This window comes from Carassius carassius, chromosome 50 (assembly GCF_963082965.1).
Source record: "Carassius carassius chromosome 50, fCarCar2.1, whole genome shotgun sequence".
NCBI classification, from domain to species: Eukaryota; Metazoa; Chordata; class Actinopteri; order Cypriniformes; family Cyprinidae; genus Carassius; species Carassius carassius.
In genome coordinates, this window is record NC_081804.1 from 16,792,720 (window position 1) to 16,807,781 (window position 15,062).

The window sequence follows — 15,062 nt, forward strand, 5'->3', positions numbered from 1 at the left end:
TAAAACCCTGACAGGGCAAAGAAGACTCGAGTCCCTATCCTCTCCTGACACCGGCAGGGCAGAAAGGGCAATAACCTGAGCCCGAAACGGCGTGTTGAGGGATTTCGGCACATAACCGTGCCTAGGTTTGAGTATGACCTTTGAGTCATTAGGCCCAAACTCCAAGCACGACTGGCTCACCGAGAGCGCGTGCAGATCACCCACACGCTTCACTGAAGCAAGAGCCAACAAGAATACTGTCTTGAACGACAGATGCTGAAGGCTAATTGATTGGATAGGCTCAAAAGGGGGACCCTTCATGGCCTCCAAAACTGTCACGAGGTCCCATATAGGGACTGACGGAGGTCTGGGAGGATTCAGCCTCCTAGCTCCTCTAAGGAAGCGGATGACCAAATTGTTTCTTCCTATTGACTGACCAAGGGCTGTTTCAGAAAACGCTGCGTTGGCCGCCACATAAACTTTGAGTGTGGATGGGGCTCTGCCCTTATCCAACAGCTCCTGTAGGAAGAAGAGAACCTCCGTCACCTCACAACTAAGGGATGAACATCCTTGAGCTGTGCACCAGCTGGAGAACACCGACCACTTCGAGGCATACAGATGTCATGTCGACGGAGCTCTAGCCTGAGTGATGGTATTTAGCACTCCCACTGCGAGATCAGCGGATAACCGTTGAGCGCCCACACATGGAGGGACCACAACTCCGGTTGAGGGTGCCAAATCGAACCCCTGGCCTGCGAGAGGAGGACCCTCCTCAACGGCACTGGCCACAGGGCTACATCTGCTAACTGCATCAAATCTGGGAACCATGGTTGGTTCTTCCAAAGAGTTGCTACAAGCAGTATTGAACATCTCGTTTCTCCCACCCGTTCTATCACCTGCGGAAGGAGGGAGACGAGAGGGAAAGCATAAAGGGGGCAGCACGGCCATTTCCGTGACAGCGCGCTTTCGTTCTTGGAAAAGAACGCGGGGCAGTGAGCGTTTTCGTGGGACGCGAAGAGGTCCACCTCCGCCCTGCCAAATCTCTCCCACAACAGCTGGACTGTTTGCGGGTGTAGAGACCATTCGCCTGTGGGAACATTTCCTCTGGACAGCCTGTCTGGACCCAGATTCTGTAGCCCAGGCACATGCACTGCCCTCAGCGAACGCACGTTGCGCTGAGCCCAAACCAGAAGGTGTTCCGCCAGCCTGTAAAGGTTTCGGGACCCGAGACCGCCCTGGCGATTTATGTAGGACACCACAGACATGTTGTCCGAACGGACTAAGACGTGGTGGCCCTTGATTTGGGGACAAAAGCGCATCAGCGCGTTCTCCACTGCCAGCATTTCCAGACAGTTGATATGATGGAGCTTTTCCCGTTCTGACCACAGGCCAAAGGACGGTCTGCCCTCGAACAGCGCTCCCTATCCCGAAGTGGAGGCGTCCGTCGACACCATCTTCACATTCGAGGAAGTCCCCAGGCTTACACCTGATTGGTACCAGCCGTTTGCTGTCCAGGGTTTCAGGGTTGTGACACAGCCCTGATTGACCTTGAGACGCAGTCGGCCAGACACCCACGCTCTGCGCGGCACCCGCGCCTTCAGCCAGAGCTGCAGGGGGCACATGCGGAGCAGGCCCAGCTGCAGAACCGGAGATGCTGAGGCCATGAGACCCAGCACCTTCTGACAGTGCTTGAGCGAAACGGTCGCGCCACAGCGGAGAGAACTCGCTGCGCGCTGAATGCCCAACGCGCGCTGTGGTGACAGCCGCTCCGTCATGGAACACGAGTTCAGAACTATACCCAAAAACAGAATCGTCTGACTGGGGTTCAGCGAACTCTTCGCCCAATTGACACTGAGACCGAGCTTCTCGAGGTGATCGAGTAAAACGGCCCTGTGCTCCACGAGCTCTGCTCGTGATCGAGCCATAATCAGCCAGTCGTCCAAATAATTCAGCACTCGCATGCCTCTGAGAGGAGTGAGCGCTGCATCCATGCACCTCGTAAACGTACGAGGAGCCACGGACAAGCCGAACGGCAGGACTGTAAACTGGTATGCCTGGCCCTCGAAGGCGAATCTCAAATATCGCCTGTGATTTGACGCTATCTGTATTTGAAAATACGCGTCCTTCAGATCTATTGACATGAACCAGCCCCCTCTGCGAATCTGTGCGAGGAGCTTCCTGGTCGTAAGCATTCTGAAACTGCGTTTCATCAATGCCTTGTTCAGCTGTCTTAGATCCAGTATGGGCCTTTATAATGCCTAGCACCCAATCCGAAACCCCTGGAAGCGCTGACCATGCATCTGCATGAATGGCTAAGGGCTGGATGCGAAGTGGCTCTGTTGACTGGGCAACGGCGGCGCTTGGGTGCGCTGCACCATGCGCGTTACGCCTGTGGCATTTGAGGCGGGGAGCACGCTGATCGCAGCTGGCAGTTCGCTTGTCCTCGACCCCATCCCCGTGCTTAACCGAATGGGGGAGGGCTGAGCGGGTCCCGTGGGACTCGTGATGTCTGCGAGTAACTGTGGGCTGCAATGCACATTTACCACTTTCGACTCGCTGTCTGCCTGGGCAGAGCGTACGTGCATGGGTTTCGTTTTTACAGAAACCACGCGCCGTGTGTGACATAGTGTATGTGGGCACTGAGGAGTGGGCACGTTTGCTATGTGGCGCGCGTGACCGATCTGAGTCGATCTTATGTGCGCGAGCCCTGTGTGCAGGGCTGTGCTCACATGTGAAGATGGGCACTGAGGAGTGGGCATCGTCACTAGATTTATAGCACCATCGGCCATGGCTGGACGAACGTGCACGGGTTTCGTTTTTACAGAAACCACATGACGCGTGTGACATAGTGATTGTGGGCACTGAGGAGTGGGCACGTTTACTATGTAGTGCGCGCGATCGACTTGAGTCGCTTTATGAGCGCGAACCCTGTGTGAAGGGCTGTGCTTACATGTGGAGATGGGCACTGAGCAGTGGGCATCGTCACTACATTTATAGCACCATCGGCCGTGGCCGGACGAACGCGCACGGGTTTCGTTTTTACAGAAACCACATGACGCGTGTAACATAGTGATCGTGGGCACTGAGGAGTGGGCACGTTTACTATGTAGTGCGCGCGATCGACTTGAGTCGCTTTTATGGGCGCGAGCCCTGTGTGAAGGGCTGTGCTTACATGTGGAGATGGGCACTGAGCAGTGGGCATCGTCACTACATTTATAGCACCATCGGCCGTGGCCGGGACACCAGAAATTACACCTTTTCGGGAAATATCTGGGTAGCCGTGATAACGGTTTCTGTGTGCAGGCAAGCGGGCAACTGTACAGGCTTGCGCATTGCAAAAGACGCTGAAACAGTCACAATCCCTGGAACTGAAACAGCGGCGCACTTAGGTGAGAGTTCGGCCGCGGCGACTCGTACACCGGCGCTTTCCTAGGATGGCTTCGGGGCTCCCGGCCTCACCGTAATCCTCTGCGGGGGGCAACGGCCGGTAGAGCGGGAACAGGGGTCTCGAGCTGCGTTGCTGAAGCTGTTGCGATAACGGCTTTTGTGTGCAGGCAAGTGGGCAACTGTGCAGGCTTGCGCGTTGCAGAAAACGCTGAGACAGTCACAATTCCTGGAACTGAAACAGCGGCGCGCTTGGGTGAGAGCTCGACCACAGCGGAACTCGTACACCTGCCCTTCGATGAAGCAGCCATCGTGAGTAGTGCAGACGCAGCGTCATGCAGCAGGCTTTAGATGGCAACACCGCTTTCGTCCGCCGTCCAGCAGAGGGCGGACAAAGGTGCGTCGCTAACGCCTGTTCCACCGGCGGAAGTGACTGGTAGCTCCTGTTTTTAGCATCATCCAGTGTGGAGAATGCTAGTGAAACAGACGAATGAGTTCGCGCTGAATATGGTGCGTTCCAAGCCTTTGCCACCTCTTCGTGAAGCTCAGGAAGAAATGAGGCGGGCTTTGAGAAGTACGCTCATCCGAAAGGAAAATACCATCCAGCCGGGAACGAGAGGGGGGCGCTGTTGCAGACCACTCAAGGCCGAGACTCATCGCGGCCAGCGTGAGCACTCGCCCCGGCTCCTTCTCGATGTCAGCTCGTCTGCTGGGCTTCTGAGCAGAAGGCGCGAGATCCTCGGAGCTCGTCCAGCCCTCACTGTCCGAAGCTAGCAGAGAGCGCGTGTCCTCTTCCCCGACACGGCCCTGAGATTGACTTCCTCGGACGACGCGGCGGCAAACAGCGGGCACTGCCCATCGGGAAGCGATGCAGGGGAGGCCAGTGAAGCAGGGCGAACCGGTGAGCTCGGTTGAGCTGAAGACGGTTCCGGAATCCGCTGGAAGCGGCGCTTTTACGGCGCCTCAGCAGAGAATGCAGGCTCAGAGAAAAAGGCCAGGCGAGTCCTCAGAGTCACCATGGCAACAGCTCGCAGTGAGGGCATCCGCCGTCAGCGAGCGCGAGCGCTGCATGAACTTCACCCAGGCAGGAGACACAGATGACGTACCTGTCTCCCTCGCTGAGTTGGGCTCTGACGAGCCGCAGGAAGGCATCTTAAAAAAGACGCAAGCTCTTTTACGAGTGTGTGTCGCAGGGCGAACACACACACACGCATAAAGAACAGCTCGATATAACAGAATTGAAAGGATATAGGCGCCGGACAGCGCAGCAGGAACGGCAGTGGAAGGCGGCGAAGGCCAGCAGCTTCAGAATGGCTCGTCCCGCTGATATGCCTCTCAGACGGCGCTTGCTTCCTCCGTGATCCAGCGATGCGTGAGCTTCGCTGAAGAGATGAAAAATCAGGTGAGTCAGCCTTTTCGAGCTCCTTTTATAAGGTTGGGCAACACCCGTTTCGGCGGGAAGTGGTGTGATTGGTCTGATATGGCATCAACCTGCGCTCGATAGGCTGTGCACTTGCCGCAGAGCAGCCAATGAGCGAGCGAGCCGTCTCGCCTATGGCTGTGTACTGCTGCAAATGCGCTTTACAAAAATTCTAAATTAAGGATAATTTTTTGCTTCAGTATTTCATGAAAAGAGACTTTTCCCGTAGCGTCTTAGCTAAGACGCAGTACGAGAGAACTCTCGTAAGAGAACTAATAGAGTTTACACTCAAAAGTGAGTATTTGCTGACCATTTGCTACTAATGACTTGGTGTACAATGGGCACGCAGTGTCTGGGGTATGGACGGGCCCCCATCTGTACTGGCATATCAATAAGCTGTCACCAGTCACCCGGATCCAGTATGTTTCCAGATCAGATGGTGGATCAGCACCTAGAAATGACCTCTACAGCCCTGAAAGACAGTGGAGACCAGGACAACTAGGGACAACTATATGAGCCCCAGATACAGATCCCCTGTAAAGACCTTGTCTCAGATGACCATCAGGACAAGACCACAGGAATCAGTTGAGTCCTCTGCACAATGTGACTTTGCTGCAGCCTGGAATTGAACTGCTGGTTTCATCTGGTCAGAGGGGAACTGGCCCCTCTGACTGAGCCTGGTTTCTTCCAAGGTTTTTTCTCCATTTTGTCATTCTGACTTGATTGCAAATGATTGCAAAGATACTATTTAACTGAACAGAGCTGGATGTTGAAATCACTGTCACTGAATTCAATGATGAACTGTCATTTTGCATAATTGACACACTGTTTTCCTAATTAATGTTGTTCAGTTGCTTTGCCACACTCTGTTTTGTTAAAAGCGCTATATAAATAAAGGTGACTTGACTTGACTTGACCTGTTTGCCTCTCCAGAGACTTCTCACTGCCAGTTGTTCACATTTGGCATGGACGCACTGGAACACAGCATAAATAATATGATTCATGATTTATTTGAGATTTAATTATTGAATGGCGGACTCGGAAATAATCGCTTTAGTACATTCAGAATGCAATTATACAATAATAATATTAAAATAGCGGGCCAAATCGTCCACCCCGGTTCTCCCGATGGCCGATTTCCACAGACACGCAGAACATGCTGTATTCATATATCGTCTTTTTGTGCTTAATATTCACATACACTAGTCCATATCATGTTTTTATTCAAGTGTACTGACCTACTTTTTATTTATTCATCCAAAATGTGGCATATTGCGTCCACGTTAGGCTATAAGAATTCCGTTTTTATGATTGGATTCTACAAACCAGACAGTGTTTTCCACATTGCGGAAATTATTGGGCTGTATGTCTCAGTCTAATTTGGGAAATAAATCTGTTAAATCTGTATGCGGATGTGTGTAAATAATAAAATGTAAACCCCTTTATAATCGTTAAAAACTCTGTAAGTAACTGTAATTTAATTACACATTTTTTCTTAGTAACTGTAACTGATTACAGTTACATTTATTTTGTAATTAAATTACATAACGCCGTTACATGTAACTAGTTACTCCCCAACACTATGTGCATGTGCCAGTGTGATGAAGAACAGTGAGTTTAAAACCATGAATTATTTTGAGCTTTATGAGTGTGTTCTTTTACTGATATGAGTATTAAATTGTGAAATGAGGCTTGTAATGTTAAAAATGCATTAAAAAATTATGAAAAAAATAAATAAAAATACTTAGAAAATATTCTAGATATAATTTTAACAAAATACATACAAAACGAAATAAATAAAACAAATGCTTTAAAAAAACTGATTTCACATTCACAATAGCTTGCTTAACAGGTTATTGCAATATATCGTAGTCTGGTCATAGACCACTTAACAAACAAATTAATTTGATCACTGGGCCTTATTGCTTTGATTACTCCATATTACTATGAAGGAAAAGTATATTGCTGACTGACTGCGGTCCCAGACTTGTGCGTCTTTCTTCCAAGATCCGCCCATACACACTGAATGCCCTCTCTGACAGCGCACTAGATGCAGGAATGTTCAAAATAAAACGTGTGAATTTTGAGAGGACAGGATATTGCTCTTTCCCATTTTTTTCAGTGACAAATGACAATTGTTTTCAGATGTCTGACTTGCCTTGGTTTGCTTCTGTCAGGTAAACAGCAGCTTAAATTTTTTCTCAACTTCTTGTGTTGACTCCATTACTACACACCACTGTTCCCTGCGGGTCTCCCGCTAAATGTTCTTACCGCCCACTCCCGCCCGCAGCAAAGGTTAAACCACCTGCTCCCTCTACTTCACATTGGCTCCCTAGAGCAACAATAAAATATTTTAAAAAACTGTGGCAATTTCACTTGTTTCATACTTTCAGTCTTGTTTCATACTTTCCTCCATCTGCAGGTGTTTTCATGGTTCATTGAGTGAAATCTGATTTAAAAAATTACCTTGAGTTCTGGGGCCTGATTTATAAAGACGTGCGCAGAATTTCTTGAATGTCTTTACAAACAATTTATGAAACCATCCATATGCAAAAAAGGGTTCCTAAATACATTCCGCTTTCTAAATCTGAGTTGATCTTTAAATTCAATCACAATGTGAAAAAACTCATAACAGTCGGCATGGAAATTTAAATGTGTATATACAGATAATTCAAGTGACATACTTTTCACAAAGTTTTTGATAATATTTATGCCTATTGTGAATGTCTATTTGTTTTTATAAACAGTGCTGAATTATTTTAATTACTGATGATTATTGATTATTAATTTCCATAGCAACTAAATCCCATTTTGTTCTCACTTTTGACAGAATAAAATACAAGGAATTTATTATCCAATCGTACTTGTGTTATAAATTAGGCTTGTGACCTTTTCAAATTTAAACAGATAAATTTTGCTAACTGGATTTAAATTAAATTAAACCCAGTAAAATATTGTAACATATTGTATATTTTAATCCATATATTTAAATAATATTACACCCATCTGTGCTTTTATTTTGACTTCTGTAAATACTGAACAGATTAATATTAATAATAAAGATCGGACAAACAAAGCCACCAGACCACTAAACCACCATTAAACACTGAATACGGAATACTGAAAGATTGCAATAAATTTAAAAGATGGAATTGCACACAAAATAATTTATTATAAGCCACAAATAGGAATATCACCTCAGTTTTCAGTCCTGTGTCAAAATGGTTCACAGGTATGAATCTATATAGTTTTAGAAAGCAGATGCTCTTTAATATCATTTAGTTTAATATCAACCCAGTAAAATAATCCAACACACACTGTCAATAGTGTAAGTAAGGTACTTATCACTAGGTATTAAAGCTTTGAATGTTTTACAAAACACTAACATGCATGAAAAAATTCATCTGAGGTCTGAGACTGACAGCTGTCTGTTCTGTGTGTGAAGAGCATTTACATAGAGACACTTTGCATGAGAGAGTTTATAGTGCTGTGAGTTTAACACTTCATGATTGAGAGCAGCACAGAACACAATCTTCATCATCACACTGTCTATATGTGTACAAGCAGAGGTGTAGTGGTAAAAAAAAAAAAAGAGGTGGGTACACTATAAATTTTGGGTGACCACATCATAGTCATGGTAAAGTGGGCCACTGTCTACCGGTGTATGTGTATCCTGATGACATCACTATAGGCTGTCATTTGATATTACTACCAAGGGTATCACTGGTTGTTCCCTCATATAGGTCACACAATCACTATTCAATTCATACATTAATCTACAGTAAGTTCTTGTTAAAGAGACTCAAGAAGGAATAATATGGTTGAAATATATAAAGTTTACTAAATGACAAAACAGAGAGAACAAAATATTTTAAGAGAGATAAAGAGGGAGGCTTATATCCAGGGGTTTCAATGCAATGCACTTGTACATAATGATGAGGGATTTGGGATTATTTTCATAGTCGATTAATCAGTTGAATATTTTCTCAATTAATCGGTTAGTTGTTTGGTCTATAATACGTCAGAAAAATGTGGATCATTGTTTCCCCAAAAGCCCAGGAATGGTCCTCAAATGTCTCGACCATATCATGGGAGGCTTTGGAGAAGATTTAGAAAAGACTGATAAGATGCTTTCATATATATTATCAATGACAAAGACTGCAATGACACAGACAGCATCATTGCAGAAGGAAATCCTTTTGGTCACTTGGTTCACGTGAGATGATTGACAGCTTTACAAACTAATGATATCGCACTGATGTCATAGCTGACGCAAATTAATAAGAGGAGAGTAGCTCTGTTAGCTGTTTGAGCTCTTCAGATTGCATAAATCAGTGCAAAATTAATAGGAATGTTATTCTGCATGACAAAATATTTTACAAAAATTTCATAAAATTATTATTAATCATTCCAAATGTGCGCACCATTGGAATATATAGCCCTGGTGGATCATGGATATTGTATGTATACGAACATAAATTAACCATGGTAATATTAAATTAGCTTTCTAGTTTCTTGAGATAAGATGAATGGCTGCTGTATGAGTGATGATTTCTATTCAAAATAACGAACGTTATTATTATTATTATTATTAACGGACGTTTACCGTACCCACGAAACCGTGAACGGCTAGTGATAACTTTAACTAGCTAGGTAGAGGTGACTCGAGTCAGTGGCATGAATCTACCGTGAACCAAATTAACCTCAAAAACATGAAGTTTAGTACTGAGTACCGAGCTCATTCACTTTTGGCTTGTTGCCGAGGCCGTTTGCTGGCATCAGGAGGAGGGTTGCTGTCTTGATGGTGCTTAAAAAATGGCCAGATATCAATTTTTGAATCTTGATGCAATCTGTTGCGTGTCTTTCATGAACGGTTCGTTCATTTTGAACGAACCTTTAATATGACTCAGGACTACCGAGTTGTCTCAGAGAGTGATTCGTTCATTGTGTGTTGACCGCACACGAGCATTACGCAACATATGGGCTCTGAATCGACAGATGAGGTCCGAGTCTTTTATTCTTCCTGTCATTCCCATAGAGATGGAAAGAGAACAGATCAGGGCCCGGTTCCCCAAAACGTTCTTATTGCTAAGTAGTTCTTAACCTATTCCTTAACCTCTTTCTTAACCTTATGGCACGATTCCCAACACGTTCGTACGCTAAGTATATCTTCTGTAAGTCACAGTTTTGTAAGGTTGGTCTGGACCATTCGTAAGCTCTCTCTTAGCGTTGTTTGAGCTCAAGACTCTAGTCGCAACAAAATGGCTCTAAATGGCTAAAATCCATAAATGGGTAAGCATGGCGGTGTCCAGTAAGCGACCAACTACGGCAGTGATCCAACGTGTCCTTGTATTGAATCAAAGACGGAGCCGTTTAGTCCATGTCAGTTTTTTTATTCGGCAAAACTTAAGCCCTTTTGACATTTTGCCTGACGTGGCTATATAAAAAAATTTAGCCTCCCAAGACAACTCATATGGAGCTGCTGTACCTTCTCAGACCTGCGCTTGCCAGGCTAACGCTGCGGAATTTTGCTTCAAGCCCTGAAGTCAAGCTGCTTGCAGCGCTAGGTTTTTTTTTTTTTTTTTTTTTCTACAGAGAGCTTCATCGAGTTCGTGGGAGAGGGCGAGTTGCGGAGGTGCCTCCACACTGTTACCAACGCCCTTCTGCACCATGCCAGGGATTACATCCTGGTGGATGGCACACTCATCTCTATCACCAATCCATCAGTGATTGATCAGGTGTACATATCGCGAAAGGGATACGCGGCCATAAACGTGCAGGTTATAGTGGACCATAGGGGTGTGATCTCCGACCTGGTGGCAAGGTCCAGCAAAACTTCAAGTTCCTTTGACCAGAAGCTTGGTGCCCTTTTTTATGTTGCTTCCCCAGCATATTCTGTCTCTAACGCTCTCTCTCTGCTCATTGTAGATAGGTTGCTTTTTATTGAAAACATTAACCAATGACAATCAATACCAGCATTAAACAGAAGTAACTGCAGCTGCTTGCCATTTAATTCTGATTGTAAAGTACTTTACCATTAATATAAAAGTGTATTACATAATTTTTAGAAGTCGTTAAACCCATGTCAAGAAGCGGCACAAGTGGCACAACGGGATAAGGAGGGTGGATGATCAGTGAGGGATCCCCGTTTCGTCTAACCGTCACAACATATCATGTGAACATATTACTTACCATTTGATAATTTAATTTATAGTCTATATTTTACTGATAACTTAAACTAGGTTAAAATAAATGTTACTGGAATAATTTGAGGAATTTTTCATTTGCATAGAACTTGTTGTTTTTCCTAACGCTGTATTGCACCTTCGCGTGAGGTGGAAAATCGATTCCTGAGCAATCGATGCCAACTAATTCAGCACCTTCCCTCGGGACTGCGCTCTTGTAACATCGGACGTAAGAGGCAGCGTGTTAAGAAGCTTCCCAAGGGACACTTCGGGGAACACACTTAGGAACATAAACAACTTTGGTAAGATATATCTTTCGAGGTCTTCTTAGCGGGCTAAGAGTGAGCATTATCGGGGAACTGGGCCTAGTTCATTTTGCTGAATGAGACTCAAAGATCTGAGTCAGTAAAATGATCTGAACTTCCCACTACTACTGGCAACACCGCAAGCAATTGGTCAACACTGACAGTTGCAGCGCAATATGAAAGACTTCATATTAGGTTTAACAACAAACAACCCATCAAACTAATAATGAACAATATGAAACTAAAACCACATAAGCTTAATTTAAAATGGCTTAGGAACTGTAGGCTATTTAGAGGTGGATAAACTTAATTTAGAGGTGGATAAATGCAATTTGAAGGTGGTTAAACGCTATTTCCGAATTTTGGGAGGTGTGTAAACGGCGTTTACGTGCTTTTAGGCTTCACTACATCCCTTTGTACAAGGTAAGGTTTTCATGAAAATGTTAAAGTAAAATATTATGATATTATCAGCAAAGAATATCACACATATATCCTGTTCTTTCTAACTCTGTTTCTAGGTTTCAGTTGGCAGGTGACTGTGAATCAGACGCTTTAAAAACAGTTCAGATCAGTGAATCAGTCATTGTTAAAAAAACTCAGCAGTCAAAGATGCTTGTTCAGGTTCATATACTTGTATGGCCTGGTATCAGCAGAAACCTGGAGAAGCTCCTAAACTCCTCATATATTATGCAACAACCCGTTACACTGGAACTCCATCTAGATTCAGTGGCAGTGGATCTAACAGTGATTTCACTCTGACCATCAGTGGAGTCCAGACCTCCATCAGTCAGAGTCACAGTGACTGCACTGATACAGCTGAGAGATACTGCAGCTGCTCATAAACATAATCACACACAACACTGATCAACACAAACACTAATATTACAATATCATTACAATCAACATTAATCTTGCATTTATGGACAGAACGAGTAAGTGGAGACACTGGGAGTGTGGACTGAAAATCTCATTTACATTGTGAGTGTGGAGTGATTGTGATCCTCTCAGAATAGAGAAGCTCTGTCTCCAGAGACCATGTTCAAACCCCAAGAGCTTTATTTGACTAGATTTACTGCTACTGATTTTTTTTGAGAAGCTTTATTGAATGTTGCAGCAAACACAGCAGATTGAAAGATCAGCCAGTGCTTTGACACTAGAGCTCTCTTTCAGTATTGAGTTGTAAATGACTACAGCTGCAGCACTAGACTCATGTGAATCCTGCCTGACACAGGACACTCAGATACGTTCATCTTCAGGAGAGAGCAGCGCTCACTGGAGAAACATCAGCACTGCGAGCGACTAACAGCGACTCTTGTGGAACGAGGCTTCATGAGGAGCTCCATCATGTGTTACTCTGCAGACGTACAGCTCTCCCTCTTCCCAGCGTGCTTTGCTGAGGGTCAGGACACTACTGCGGCTGTAGCGGCCGTCCTGCTCGCTCTCTGCGCTGGTCACAACCCCCTCGGTGACCTCTGAGCCGTCCAGTGTCCAGCTCACCAGCGCCCCCTGTGGAGAGTAAGAGCTGAGCAGACAGAGCAGTGCGGCTGAGTCTCCAGAGATCTGCAGAGAAGAGGGCGGCAGCAGAGACACTGAGGGCTTCACTGTGGGACCAGCTGCAGGAGACAAACACAACACATTCACAAACACAGAGAAAACACAATGCAGCTCCAGCACTCTTCTGCCCTGCAGCATTCACATCATTTCAAGATCACTTTGAGCAGCAGACGTGTGAGATCCCTTACGAAAAATAACCATGGTTTTAGTATAGTAAAACTGTAGTAACCCATGTTTTTTTGGCGTGTTGACTACCATTTGTATAACCACAGATTTACTACAAATACCATGGTTAAACTATGGTTAATTTAGCAAAACCATGGTTGATTTGTGGTTACCATGGTTTAACTATAGTAAACATGGTTTTTTGGTTTTATTTGTAGTAAAACCATGGTTAATTTTCATAAGGGATGCAGTAAAAATCACAACAATCTCATCATTCATGTTATTCATCATCACTGCAGCTGATATATACACAATATACAAACTACACAATCACTATATACATTTAAATCAAACCTCAAAAATGAAACAAACTTACAAAGACACTGACTGTTTTAATTTCTGTAGTTTTTGTACCCAATTACATTTCATGTTAGATGTTCCCCTCTTATATTTTATTTTGTTTATACATCTAAGTTTTACTCAATTTCAGACTTACATTTTATGACTGCAGCTCAGATCAAGTGTAAAGTATATTGCTGATTAGATTAGAAAACAACCAAATCAACATATTAAATGAGCTGATATACAAACTACACAATTGCTAAATACATTCCCATGAAACCTTACAAATATAACTAAACATAATAAGATATTTACCAGCTTTAATTCCAGTACTTTTTATATCCCTAAAAATTCTTTACATTTTAGTTAGGTGAGATATTTAACTCAAAGTGTAACTCAATTTCAAACAGAGATTGTGTGATAATAAATAAATAAATGAATAAATATGCACTAAATTATAAGCAAAAGAGATTCAAAATCATTGATTGATCTACAGAAAGTAGCTCCATTTATATTTTAATGCCAGATCTCTTTTGTCCGTGATATTTACAATAAAAAAATTATGTATATGTGAACTCAGTATAGAAATTAATGAAAGAAAAAACTTGATAAACTGATAAAAGTCACAAAGAGCCACATTATGAAAAAGTGAATCATTCAGTTCTTCTAAGTATGTTACATGAGAATATTTGAAATATTTATTGTGAAACCATTTTTTTATTATTATTTAAAAAAATACTGATTTTGTAACTGTTTTGATTTTGTTACTGAGCACAAGTTTAGTTCCTCCACCGAATGTGTACCACAGTGATACAATCGAATGAAACACTCGTACAAAAACCTCTATTCCACTCGAGTGAACACAAACTCCAGCAGAGAGAGAAACAACACTTCAACACACTGAGAGCAGAAACACCTCAGCTGCTGACAATGTCTTTCTTTTCATTATCAGTTGAAGAGTTTATTCATCTCAATCACTGTAGTCCTGATTCAGTTTGACTTCATGTCCTATATTTATCATTTATTGTTTCCTTGTGTGCCAATAACACTTTTTAAGGAAATTAAGTTGATGACCTTTGACCTTTTTTATCATGGATGATGTCATGGAGTTTCTCATAATGATGCTTTGATCGTCAAATGAAGCTTGATCATTATGATTCACAGAAAGAAAGAAAAAACTCTTATTTTACACAGTGTTGAGTCCTGATGATATTTATACGAGTAGAAAAAAAAGGTCTCATGAAAGATATCCCAAATAGCGACATCAACACTGATCCAACATTAAAAAGACCACAATGGACTTTTACTCTTTTAATCTAAACGCAGCTGAATACTATTCAATTATTCTTGATAACACATCTATTATCAGATACTTTCACTTAATAAATAAATCAATCATATATGACTAAACAGTTAAATATGTTATTACAGTGACACTAGAAACTGAAAATGTTGCATCCACACAGATAGATGACAATATAAAGACTAAGATTAGTGTCACATCAGCCAGTGCAACAACAAATCAACAAAACTAATATTTTACAATTAAGCAACACAATAATCAGTAAATGGTTTAAAAACCATTACTGTGAGAGAAAAATATTATAGTATTAGTTGTAGCAGCTTGAGCTGTTGTGAATCCTGCCCACTTCTTTGCATCGTCAGCTCATGCTTCAGTGCTCTGAGAGAGTTTAAAGTGCTGTGAGTTTAACACTTCATGACTGAGAG

General features: G+C 43.4%; 1 gene segment (V, D, J or C); it reads right to left on the reverse strand.

The window, feature by feature from the left end:
* Positions 1-12,374: 12,374 nt before the first annotated feature.
* LOC132133730 (immunoglobulin lambda constant 7-like) lies at positions 12,375-12,976 on the reverse strand. The segment is given in 1 exon segment: positions 12,375-12,976. A coding segment is annotated over 1 exon segment (393 nt).
* Positions 12,977-15,062: the final 2,086 nt, after the last annotated feature.